Source organism: Homalodisca vitripennis, chromosome 5 (assembly GCF_021130785.1).
Source record: "Homalodisca vitripennis isolate AUS2020 chromosome 5, UT_GWSS_2.1, whole genome shotgun sequence".
Taxonomy (NCBI): Eukaryota; Metazoa; Arthropoda; class Insecta; order Hemiptera; family Cicadellidae; genus Homalodisca; species Homalodisca vitripennis.
The window spans coordinates 139,277,336-139,290,258 of record NC_060211.1 but is presented as its reverse complement, the minus strand read 5'-3'; the positions used below and the strand labels follow the sequence as shown (position 1 = coordinate 139,290,258).

The following is a 12,923-nucleotide window of genomic DNA, read 5'->3' as shown; positions in this document are numbered from 1 at the left end:
TAATGTTCCGATAGTCGTCCCCGTTGTCAATGTGACGTCCGTTTGGAGCAATGACAGAGAGTTGTGTACTGGGATTGGAAAGTTTCAAATTAAAATTTGATACCTCAGCGATGCTAAAGGAGTTTTCTTATCAGGGTTTCAAGTACATCGTGAAACATGTAATGGATCAAGAATAATTTGCTGAGAATAATTTTTGTAGATAGTACTATGATTTACCTTTTTGATGTCAAGAAATATAAAACTTTGTATGTTAGTATTTCGAGTGATGTCAATTATTCAGGCGGCAATTGGTGTTTTGTTTTGAGGTCCAGTTTTGGTGTTGTGTTGTTTAAATCATATTTGGATGCAATCTGAAATGATACGGTATATAGATTGTAATCTATTAGATTAGATTTTGATGTCTCTAATGTAGCTACGAGATATTTCGTCATCATTTATATATATATATACACATTTTACATACCGCCTTTTTTAAGAACTCTTACTCAAGTTGTGAAGAAATTCGTATGCCGAGTAGTAATAAATTCCAGGGCTACAATTAAATAGCATAATTTTAGATAAGAGCTTTTGCCATCTGATAATGATATAATACTTTTTTCCACTTTAAGTAACTTTTATTTCCTCAAACTCAATTTATTACGTTTTAGCTTCTTAATTTTGGTACAGGCTTTAAATAAATTTATTTTTTACACAAAGACTTTATAAATAAATAAATACAAACATGTTATTCCCTCCTATCATCTTTTATGCACGTATTTAAAAAAATATTAGAAGCCTCTAAATACTATCTTATATACCTACTATCCATTGTGGAATTTTAGAAATTCATTTTAAGTTTTAAGGTAGGATCTAAACTGGCTATAAATTAAAACTGGTTAACTAACTGAACGTGTATTGCACAACCTTATATGGGAGAAATGCTAATAAAATAAAAGTATGACTTGTAGTCCAATATTAGTAGCCAGTCGATATATTTCAGACTCTTGTGTAATATTCAGACCACTCCATAGTAAAGAAGATTAAACCGTTTGAGTTTCTACACAGATAACGCCAGACTACGACACATCTAGAGAGGTGTTTCCTATCAGCTATCAGTGGCTAATAAGACCACTTCACAGCTGCTATATATAATAACAGGGGTTATTACAGTTCACTACAGACGCAACCATGGCTGCAACTCTGACTAAAGCTTCAGTCATCACTTCCGCTGCGGGGATGAGAATGCCAGTTATCGGCCTTGGCACTCTGACACGAAGTTCAGAAGAAAAGGTATGTCTTAACTGTACTATATTATGATTATAAAATATTAATTGCAACCCAATGCCAAGTTTTACAAAGTTGCATGACTTTAATAATACTTATTAATTAATAATTGTTTCTCAAAACGTACATGCAAAATTTTGTTAGATGAAAAGTATGGGAAACTAGAATTTATAAAATAAAAGTAATATTAACAAAGAAAATTGAGCAAAATGGAAAACATTTAAATAATCTCAGTAAAATAAATTTATCAGAATTTATATACACTGTGTCTCCAATCTAGAGGTCATGTTAAATGTAAACCTGTTATGACAATGTCAACAGCTCTAGTAAAAAGATCATTTTGGGGTAATTTATTTAAAACAAAGTTTAATTCTACAACAAAATGGAAGATTTAAAATAATCTACATGTTATTTAAAGATTTTCCAAGAAAAATCTTTACACTTTTACAGAATTATTTTTTACGTTACACATATGTCTTTAAAATTTTCTACTTTGAAAAAAGAAAAAGTATGTCTTAATGAAATATGAAAGATTTGGTACTCTATTTTTAACATATTCTATATGAAATGTGCCTTACATTCTAAATATAAATCCATGTATGAGAGCGTTTGAGTGACAGCTAAAACACTCCGGTAAGTATCTTTTAGTTGTCTTCCCTTAGGTATAATATCATGATGATATCAGACTATTATAATTCCCTATTATTCTTCATGGAGTAATCAATACACCATTTCAAACTCTGATTAACCATGTTTAACAAGTAAAAAATAGCTGAATCGAAAAGTATCTTTATTATTGTAACATTACCTTATTTGTTCTGAATTAGGTAACAATTAGAGCAGTACTCAAAACCGGGTTAGCAAAATTTAATCTAATATGTAAGGATGGAAACACAGCACGGATGATATTTACCCGTTTTAGTTCCCCTGACATTCAAACTGGGTAATTTGTTGGAAGTAATTTCATCTCACCAGCAAATATGATATTAACACGTTTTAGTTCTCCTGACATTCAAACGGGGAAATTTGTTGGAAGTAGTTACATCTCACCAGCAAATATAATATTCACACGTTTTATTTCTCCTGACATTCAAACGGGGAAATTTGTTGGAAGTAGTTACATCTCACCAGCAAATATAATATTCACCCATTTTAGTTCTCCTGACATTCAAACGGGGAAATTTGTTGGAAGTAATTAAATCTCACCAGCAAATATGATATTCACCCGATATATTTGACATCCTCATGACATCCAAACGGGGTAATTTGTTGGAGGTAATTACATCTCACAGCTCATATATCAGTGGTGATCCCATTCTAATGACTGAAAATCATAAGACGCCTACAGGAAGCCTTGGATATTGATTTTTGCAGTATTCTACATGTGTACACGAAGTACCAATAATTTTCACTTGGGAACCATGCGTGTCATTGTGACAATTATTTTCCTCGATAATATCTTTCTGCATACGGACTTGGTACCCGTTATTCTTATACTTAACTGTTAAAGCAGTTTTCATGAATATGTGATTTATGTCGTTACAATATAGCATATTATGTACAGGGTTTTAGTTTGGATTTGAAACTAAAAATAATTTAAATTAAAGTATTGACTCGTTTTATTTGTTTTGAAATGTACCTAAACTTTACCGTTTATTAAGACCTTGGTCCACGTATTCGTTGGTAGCTTTCGTGGTGTTTTAACTGTCTTGTACTAAATGTGTGAATAATAAATATTATAAAACTATAAATTAAGAGATGAATGAATAAATTAAGAGGGACATCCGATTTGTCTATGGTGGCAGGTTAAATTGGCACATCAATCAACTCAATTATAATATGTCATTTACCGAGATATACTACTCTCATGTGTACTCAGCTTAAGTGTGCATTACTAATAGTATACTTTGTTGGTGAATCTCAAATATCATTGTGAAGTATGTACAAAACATTATAAAAGATTAATTTATTTTTATATATTTTGAATCACTGTATCTTTTGTGATAAAGTAATAATGGTTATGATGTTATAGCTATGATCTCTTAAAAACATTTAAATTTTGAGGCTGTCTGTTTATATAAATAGTGGTAAAATATGGAACAAAACTTCGCCTTTAAATACTAGTGTTGCACAATGCATTCTATTTTCCCGTGGTAATATATAACCTTGCCATTATGGCATGTTTAACATTTTAAATGCTGATAGTGGTGAAATATTTTATAAGAAATTTTGAAAAGTGCAAAAATAATGTATTTCTGAATTTATAAAATTGTGTTGGTAATAATAATTATTACGGGGGTCGCATTTTCTAAAAGTAAAAAGCCTAATAACAAGAATGGTTATTATTTGCTATTATTATTTATATTTTATTATTTAATAATATAAATTTAATATTATTTAATAGTAAATAATTGTATGATTGAATATGATCAGTCAATATAATTATTAAAATCATATGATCATTATAGGCTAAGTACAATATATTTCTGATGAATCAATTAAATATAAGATTTGCTCATAATAACTTCGAAGGCAGTGTAGAGATATGTAGTCTCTACTGTTTTGTGACTGGACTGATAAAATATAATAAGTATCTTTAATGGTTTATCACCATCTTTAGACAGATGATACCAATTTGTACGTAATTTATGAAATAGATTCAAACTATGCTAAAAAATATGATTTTTTTATATTTCTAAGTCCAATTAGAATGACCTAAGCAAAGGTAGTTCCTTATCTTTATTAATATACTAGCTGTTTCCCACGCGTTTTCGTAAGATTTTCCCGTGTACAAGCACTTTTGGTTCATGTGAATTTTATTTCCATCACCGATGAAGAGTTTTCCTTGATGTCATAATCAAGTCACCATTTAAAAAGTGTATTTACACGTACATGTACTCTATTATAAAGTGTTCTAACACTCAAGCTTTAAGTTTAGCCAGATATTTATTTTAAAGACAAGTATACATCATATCTTAGCTTAGACTAAGCGTCTTTAAATTGTGTTTGGCTATTTATTAAACGCAAATGTCTTTTAATTGCATCTTATTATGTGCATTTGCTTTGAAAACTCATTAAAGTACCTTTTCCACAGTACTGACAAAAATATCTAAGGATTTTTTATAAGGGTTATACAAATTTACTTAGCTGTTTTTACCAATTTACGTACAGGGATTATAACATAGAAAATGATTTATTGTTAGAAAACCTTTTAGTAAATTTAAAAAACAAACGGAGGTGTCTATAAAGTTTATAAAATTTTTTTTTATTGATTAATTATTATAATTTAATATGTGTTTCTTTTTTATCACAGTTGGAATATTAGAATCGAAGTAATCATGTTAGTTTAACGTTTAGCAGGTTCTTACTACCTTCTATCTTAATAGTGTTTTGCTATTCGTAACTTAAAACTTAATAATCTATTACAATAAATTATTTTAGTATTCTAATGAACTTAGACCATTAATCATAATTTTTTCACTTTTTTAAATAAATAAGTGTTTCCATAGATCAGTGATGACGAAGTGGGAAGAGTTATCGACATGGCTATAGAGGCCGGCTACAGACACATAGACACGGCCTACATGTACAACAATGAGGCGGCCATTGGGAAAGCTCTCAAGAGATGGCTGGACAGTGGGAAGATTAAGAGGGAGGAACTTTTTATCGTTACTAAGGTAAAATAAAAGCAACAAATAAATAAAATATATTAAGGATTTTCGTATTCTACAGGAAATTGTTACTTATCACGTATTTCTCAGAATTGTATGTTCTTAAGGTTTAGTGAAAAATAAGGGTCAGTTATTTCTAAATAAAAATTGGTATTTAATATTGCCTTAACAATTTTTAAATTATTTAACTATTTTTCCCTAACGAGAGTGCGTCAAACTATTTATATCTCTTGAATTTCGACTACTATGTGAACACGCATCTTTTAAAACTGTAGTATTTATAAACAAGTACATTTTTTGTGACACACACATGAATACTGAATAGCACCGATCAAAAATGTTTATAACACTAACATTATTGAAATAATTAACATTATTTACAACATAAAATTTACATAATTTAAAACTAGGAAATCGTTAACATTATTTTAAATAAGAGCTCGCCGTCACGCACAGGCCTAGGCCCACGTGCTGGTATTTTCAACATTGTATCCTCGGAATTTTAATTATTAAATATTTGAAAATAAAGAGCAAATAGATTTGATTTCATAAAAATCTTCAGTGTATTATTTGGAGGAGTAAACTTTGTTCTAATTAATGAATTTGACAGTACCAGCGTTAGATTCTCAATTTCTAAAGGTCTACTGGCATACTACAGTATGCCTAAAAATAAATTTCAAACAAAGAATATTACAGTAATAATAATTTGGATAACGTAAGCAATGCCAAGCGAACATGGGAAAATGGTTAAACATTATCGCCTCTCATATTTGAAATATCTGTTGGATAACAATTTACCAACATAGAACACCATTACTAGCACCGACGTGTTTGTTGGTTTAATAGCATACGGCTTAGAGCAGTATTTATTTAATTGTAGTTTTAGGGAACTTACTGACAATTATGCTTTCATTTCTCTCTTACTTTATCTCTGTGTTGGTTACAGCTACCAATGGTTGCAATGAACAAGGACTTAGTGGAAGAATATCTTCTACGATCTCTAAAATCTCTCCAGTTAGATTACTTAGATCTGTTCCTTCTGCATAAACCTGTGGGTTTCCAGCCTGGAGAAGTTTTATTTCCTTTAGACCAGAATGGATACCTAAAACTAGACATGAACACCGATCACGTGGCAATCTGGAAGGTAAGTCTTTAATGTTCATAATGTTATTTTATTATTCCCTTCAATACAGAATAATAAAATTATTAGCGAATTATTACTACGTTGCATATACGCTACCAATTATTTTGAAACAGACTTTATTCAAACAATATGTGTCTTAAAATGGCTTTTACCTATAATTAAACTAGTCTTTTACTTTCAACTAATTTTATATAAGAGCTATGGTAGTATGGTGGTATTTCAATTGATTTTACTCTTCGACAAAAGGCGTCCTATTTACTAAAATATTCATTATGACCGCCTACTTGGTTTCTAGAAATCAAAAGTGATGCATTATAACAATCATCTGATGTAAGGAAATTGCATCTCCCACGCGTAATAATCATAAACATATTTTTTTTAGTATTGATTTATTAATCTGAAAACAGTAATTACTGGATGTTGCAGGCTATGGAAGCGCAGGTGGATGCTGGTAGGACCAAGTTTATAGGAGTGTCTGACTTCAATATTCGCCAAATGGATCGCCTGATGAAGATTGCCAGAATCCCTCCTTCCACAAACCAGGTGCAGTTTAAGTTTCTCCGTAATGACTAAACTATCCATTTTACTAGATGGGTTTTAGTAATTGAATTGTTTTATATATGGTATAATGCGTTTTGTAATTTGTGTGAAATGGGATTATGAATAATGCGTTAAAAAATTTAAAATATGATAATCGTATTGGTTTTTTTATTGCATATTAAACAGCTATGACTAACAAAAATGAATTGTAATATTTTTTGTGAAACAGGTGGAATGCCACTTATACTTCCAGCAGAAAGAACTACGAGAGTGGGGAAAAAAGCACGGAGTACCTGTCACTGCCTACGCCTGCCTCGGCTCTCCTGCTGCGGTCTCCGTCTTCAACGGACCCAAGAACATGACCGAGTGAGTAGTAGAAAAAAAAATCATGAATTTTAAAATGCAAAAGTTATATTGGCAATATAATTTTAATTAAGAACCTGCCATAAGTTTTCTCGTTAATGTAAAAGAAATCAATGTAAGCTAGTTTAGATGAATACTTTGAATGTTGGACAGCAGTGCCAGGTGTTCTAATCAAAGTTTAAAACAGGAGATCAAAGCTTATCTCCTTCTTTATCTCTCTTCTTCCACTTCATCTACTAAAACAAGAGAGAAAGGAAATTAATTGAGGATGTGAAAAAAGCATAAAGATACTGATGCTTGTGCGATTATTTGAAATCAGACTGAAAGTTAAGTGGATTTTTAGTAGTAGGATAGACTATTTATTGATGATATTTATTGATTTTGTGACGAAGACGGTACAGGCAAATCGGTAAAAATTTAAACGTAAAGGAGTTAAGAAGCCAGTGCGGTAGACACTTGTTATGATAGTGTGCGGAGTGAGCTTGGACTATAGACACTGGGATGAAAAGTAATTTGTATTTAATAGAAACATTGAAGGACACGTAATAAGTGAACATTTCAAAAGGGATTTGACATTAAGCATGATATTAACAATGTAAGAGACGTAACAGGAAACCCAGTACACAAGTTTATGTTGCAGTATTCTATCTTGATTATGAATACGCCAAATGAAAGTAAAGGAATGGAAGGATTGTAGGGCCAAGTCTGATATAGGCTTGGCAAGATGACTCAGAGATTCGGCCACGTAGTAAAGCACTGTAATCAGACAAATTCGTCTTGACTTGTCTGTAGCAAATAACTCAACTTCGAAACAGTAAAGAAAGTATAGGCTGCGGAAACTGCAAATAGTACGACTACAGTCACAATTGAGCTTGGAAGAATGAACAATGTATGAAAGGGCCGTACAGACGTAAACATAAAAGTTTTCAAGTCCAGGAAAAATAGATTAATTTAAAAAAGGAAGAAAGAAGAGTAGGGAAATATAAACTAAATAACTTATGATTTTTAGCCTTAACAGCGTCGGTCGGTGGGTGGTAGAGAGATGTGTACGGCTGTATATAATGCAACATTTTAAAACATATTGGAATAAGGAAATAATGAAATTAAAAAGAAGCCTGGAAGTATAAGTATATACGTTTTTTAAGGCTGTGGAGTAAGGAACAAAAGATTTCCAATAACATACATCCCGCTGTCTATCCAATTATTGTTTTAAGGAACTGGGGATCACGATTGGATTGACGAAATAGAACTCTAAGATAGAAAGTTTAATCTGCAAACTATACAGTATTTATAAGCATACAAGTTATTTCAGTAAACATTGATCATAGAGGAAACACGTGGCTCATGGCTCATGGAGAATCCTAGTCTAAGTTTGTTATTATAATAAATCTTTCACTTAAACATGAATTGGAGCTGCACCAAGTTTGAAAACTGAACTCATGGATGTTACCTAGCAGAGTAACATAATAGTTCTACCATTCCTTGTTTACATTGATGGTAACGAAGAAAAGAGGTGTGTAAAGGCAAATGTAACTGGTAAGGAAAATCCATTACCATGTTAAAGAAATATCATGTTTTAACATGAACCTTAAACTAATTTATTTTTTTCGAATTTTTCTCGTTTCTAATTCTCTTCGCCTACAAGCTCAATCATAGTTTTATAGATTGTGCACTTATAATTTAAATATAACGCATTCTTAGATATAATATTTACGTTTATCGAGCTAAGATGTATAAATATCCTACTGTACAATTCTAAGCACTATGCCTTCGCTTTCTTGTTTTATTTATTTCGCAAGTGTTGTTATGTAATAAAGCAACAAACTAGTAAGCGCTTCAAAGAAATTTACTCACACAAATTCATCAACACGTAGCCTATTTCATCACATCCATTACTTAATACTAAAGTATAAAAAATATAAAAATAGTACTTTACTTGCAAATATAATTTTTTTAGACAAGATACGTTTTTCATTCCAAATTCAAAGACACAGTTTTGTGTTATTACTTTCTGTACTTGTTTTCTATCTTGTTTTTAGTTACACAATTTTATTTAAAGTTTAATTTAAAATCTTAAAATAAAAACCGTAAAAGAAGCATAAAAACGATGTTTATGTTTAGAGCCCTAATAGTGTGTGTGTCCATTGTCAGGAGGAGAGGTTGTATGCAGCCATAATCTACTCGTATATGAAAACTCCCAATTAGGATTGCCACCTATTTTAAGGCAGCGATACTCAAAGAAAATAAATTTTCAAGGTTCAAAACACTGACAATATATGTATAATCTGTTTGCAGGTCTCAACTCAAATCTCCAATGACAGAAGATGATGTGGTGCACATAGCCAAGGTCCACAAGAAAACTCCAGGCCAAATTCTGCTGAGACACCTGCTGCAGCTTGGGGTGGCGGTCATACCGAAAAGTTCTAATCCTGAACGTCTCAAACAGAACCTGGATGTTAGTATACGTTTTTGATTCCGTATATATTATTTTATATTTATTATATTATTATTAAGTTTTCTATATGTCACTACTAAAAAATGCACATTGTTGAACCATACGACTGATAATTATTATAATAATACTATTATTGTTAATTCTCTTTCTTCTAAATTGATGATCTTATGTCCATAGTACTATTCGGTGTATTAAATAATTATAATTTTTTTAATTTCTTCCGGTAGAATTTCCTTTAATTTGTGTTGTATCTTGCAGATATTTGACTTCCAACTGTCCACTACAGAAATGGGGAAGCTGAATGCTTTGGATCAAGGTGAAGAGGGTAGAAAGTTTTTCGTGTCAAACCTTGGAAAAGGATACGATACTCATCCTGAGTGTCCTTATCCTAAGTGTCCTGAGCATCGTAATTAGACAATTTCAGTATGTTTTGATACTATTACAGCATATGACGTATTATGTTGTGTTCTCCTATGATAATAAATTAATATGTTAAGTCTTACCACTAGAACTATTGTGTATAGTGATTAGTAAAAAAGTCAATTATATACAATATAATGTACAATAAAATGTTGCATCCTTCAATCCAAAAATTGTTGATAAATCTCCTGTTATTTTAAGGATTATAGACTTAATATCATTATTAATGTTTGGTACGTTATATCATTATAAGATGTTATCAAATATTTTTCTCTAAAAATTTCAAATAATAATTTTGATTTGTATTTCAAGTTTACAAAGAAACTAGAACAAATAAAAATGTTTAACATTTGTCAGATTGCTGATATATAATAAAACAGTACTAAAATACCACTAATATCATAAATGCGAAAGATTGAATGTTTGGAATATTTTGATGTTTGGATATTTGGAGATTTGTCCTCGAATGACGCTGAAACTGCCATACGGATTGTGCTGAAATTTGGAACAGGTATAGCTTTTGGTCAGAATTAACATTTAGAGTGCTTTTTACCACCCATAACACATTTATTTCACTAAATAAAGTCGAATTCGAATTGATAAATTTGTTTGTTTACATTCGAATGTTATGATAAGAACGAAACGTAATAACGTTTCATGATTAAAATTAAACTGGCAGTAAACAGCTGTTGACAGCTATAATTCGACAAACTTTCTGAAACATCTGTTTTGCATTGCTAATGAAAATAATAAGATAATGGTGGGCGACTTATTATGCCAAAACACCGAGGGTGAATTCAAACGACCAGAATATACCCATTTAACCGCAGCAACTTTTTACTTGTACGATACACTTTCGTCATTGGGATAAAAAGACTAATTCTTATTGATACTGAAGCCATCGATGAACTTCAATAAATTATCATGGAATGTGGGAGGGAAATACTAATCTTATAAAAACTGTTTCACTTTACGACTTCAGGATCCCAAAACTCTGTTATTTAAACTTAAATCTAAATTGGATCAGGAGATTGGAATAGCTTTGAGTGACTATCGATTATCTCTAGACTGTTTATTATGTCATAGAAAAAGAATACATATATATATATATATATTACTCATAAGAGCAGCGTAAAAAAATATTCACTAAATAGAATATATATAATATCCTTATTCAAGGAATATATAATATATATATATTCAAGCAACACGATGTTACTTGTATAATAAACTCATACGCAGTATAATTCATTTATAAAAATTCTAGCAGTTACTGTATATATATATATATATATATATATATATATATATATATATATATATTGTCCTGTTTTTCAACAGATAATTGCGTGCGAAGCCGCGGGTAACTGCTAGTATTTTTATAAATGAATTACACTGCGTATGAGATTATTATACAAGTAACATCGTGCATTCAAGAATTAACGCATTTAACATTTAGTAAAATCAAATTGTTTTCTTGTTGATTACTTACATTACTGTCATATTAAAGTGTTAATTATGATATAATATAAAAATTTATTATATATCTAAACTTGAATTCTTTGATTTTTATTTTTACAAAATTGTAAAATTTTTTGATTATAAATGCAAGTTTAACATTACAGTATTAGTTCAATACTATATTTAGTTGTCTTATATTGTAACAATTATTGGAGTGGTAATAAAATATAATTACCATCGTAGCTCTACAATAGTAACAATGTCTGAATGCATGTGTGACGTCAGGCATTAATTCAATGTGGAATTTAGTAGCAAATCGGTAATATCTCTATTACTAATAAAGAGACACTTTATGTTTTAGTATATATTTAATTTAGCACTGTTTTTTATTCTTTGATGTTTTGAATTAATTTATATTTACCTAATTTAAAGTTTATATATACCGAATTTGTGGAGCATGACTTATGGAAGTAGGTGCAAAGTCTCATTTATTTATTTCCAACGCACATACATCTCCATTTTATATAACAGGATTATAATGATAGTGAACTTACAAGCAAAGTAACCTAACAGTAAATACCGAAGGGATAAATGGACGTGTGGGCGGCTGGGTAGACAAGTGACAGAACAGTGTATTAAGATAATGGTAACTAAAAGCAATATGAAACTTGGTTAATAATTATGAAATCAAGATAAGTGACCATTAAATAACAGGATTATTGACAGCAATAAGTAGTTTCAGTTCAAAAGGCATAGTCTATAACTCTGTTACAAGTAGACTATGGCAATAAAATGACAAAATAAACTATAGAATGTTATGACCAAAAGAAGAAGTGTTATTACGTGTCACCGAACTAAAAAAGCTTTATTTATGATACGAGACTACTGGTAACTCCAAGTGGATGATTATTTGAGACGCGACTGGTGAACACTAGTGAAAGAATACTAGAGACTGATAACTGGTAACTTCTTGTGACTGAGTACTAAAGTCTAGCCACTGCTGAAAATGGTGACTGAGTTCTACAGATTGATTACTGGTGAATACTACTGACTGAGTATTACTAGAGGATGGATAGTGGTGACTGCTAGTGACTGAGTACTACAGACTGACTACTGGTTACTACTAATGATCTATTACAAGAGACTGTCCACTGATGGCTTTTTGTGACAGTACTATATGCTTGGCCACTGGTGACTATTGGTGACTGAGTTCTACAGACCGACTATTGGTGAATATTAGTGACTGACTACTAAAGACTGATCACTGTTGACTGTGTACTCGAGTGAATGCTACTGGTGAATACTAGTGAAAGAATACTAGAGACTTATAACTGGTAACTTCTTGTGATTGAGTACTAAAGTCTGGCCACTGCTGAAAATGGTGACTGAGTACTACAGACTAACTATTGGTGACTATTAGTGACTGATTAATAGTGACGTATTCCTAGTTACTGAGTACTAGAGACTGGCTACTGGTAACTATTTACAGGATTCTAGTACAACACAGATTCAATCCTGTTCTTTCACCATTTGCAGGCAGTGACGAGCCAAATCTTATCCCACCCAACAGTAACTAAATACATACACTTTATTACTCACTTAAGAG

General features: G+C 31.0%; 1 protein-coding gene across 1 annotated transcript; it reads left to right on the top strand.

Moving 5' to 3' along the window:
* Positions 1 to 1,167: 1,167 nt before the first annotated feature.
* LOC124363637 (1,5-anhydro-D-fructose reductase-like) lies at positions 1,168 to 10,021 on the top strand. Its single transcript, XM_046818897.1, has 7 exons — positions 1,168 to 1,269; positions 4,773 to 4,940; positions 5,881 to 6,078; positions 6,505 to 6,621; positions 6,848 to 6,984; positions 9,277 to 9,436; positions 9,695 to 10,021. Exons 1-7 carry the CDS (start codon positions 1,168 to 1,170, stop codon positions 9,848 to 9,850), a joined length of 1,038 nt encoding a protein of 345 aa, XP_046674853.1. The 3' UTR covers positions 9,851 to 10,021.
* The last annotated feature ends 2,902 nt before the right edge of the window (positions 10,022 to 12,923 follow it).

Coding starts and splice junctions, on each gene's coding strand:
- LOC124363637 (XM_046818897.1), top strand. CDS start 1,168: ATGGCTGCAACTCTGACTAAAGCTTCAGTCATCACTTCCGCTGCGGGG. Junction 1,270..4,772: donor CACGAAGTTCAGAAGAAAAG/GTATGTCTTAAC, acceptor GTGTTTCCATAG/ATCAGTGATGACGAAGTGGG. Junction 6,622..6,847: donor TCCCTCCTTCCACAAACCAG/GTGCAGTTTAAG, acceptor TTTGTGAAACAG/GTGGAATGCCACTTATACTT.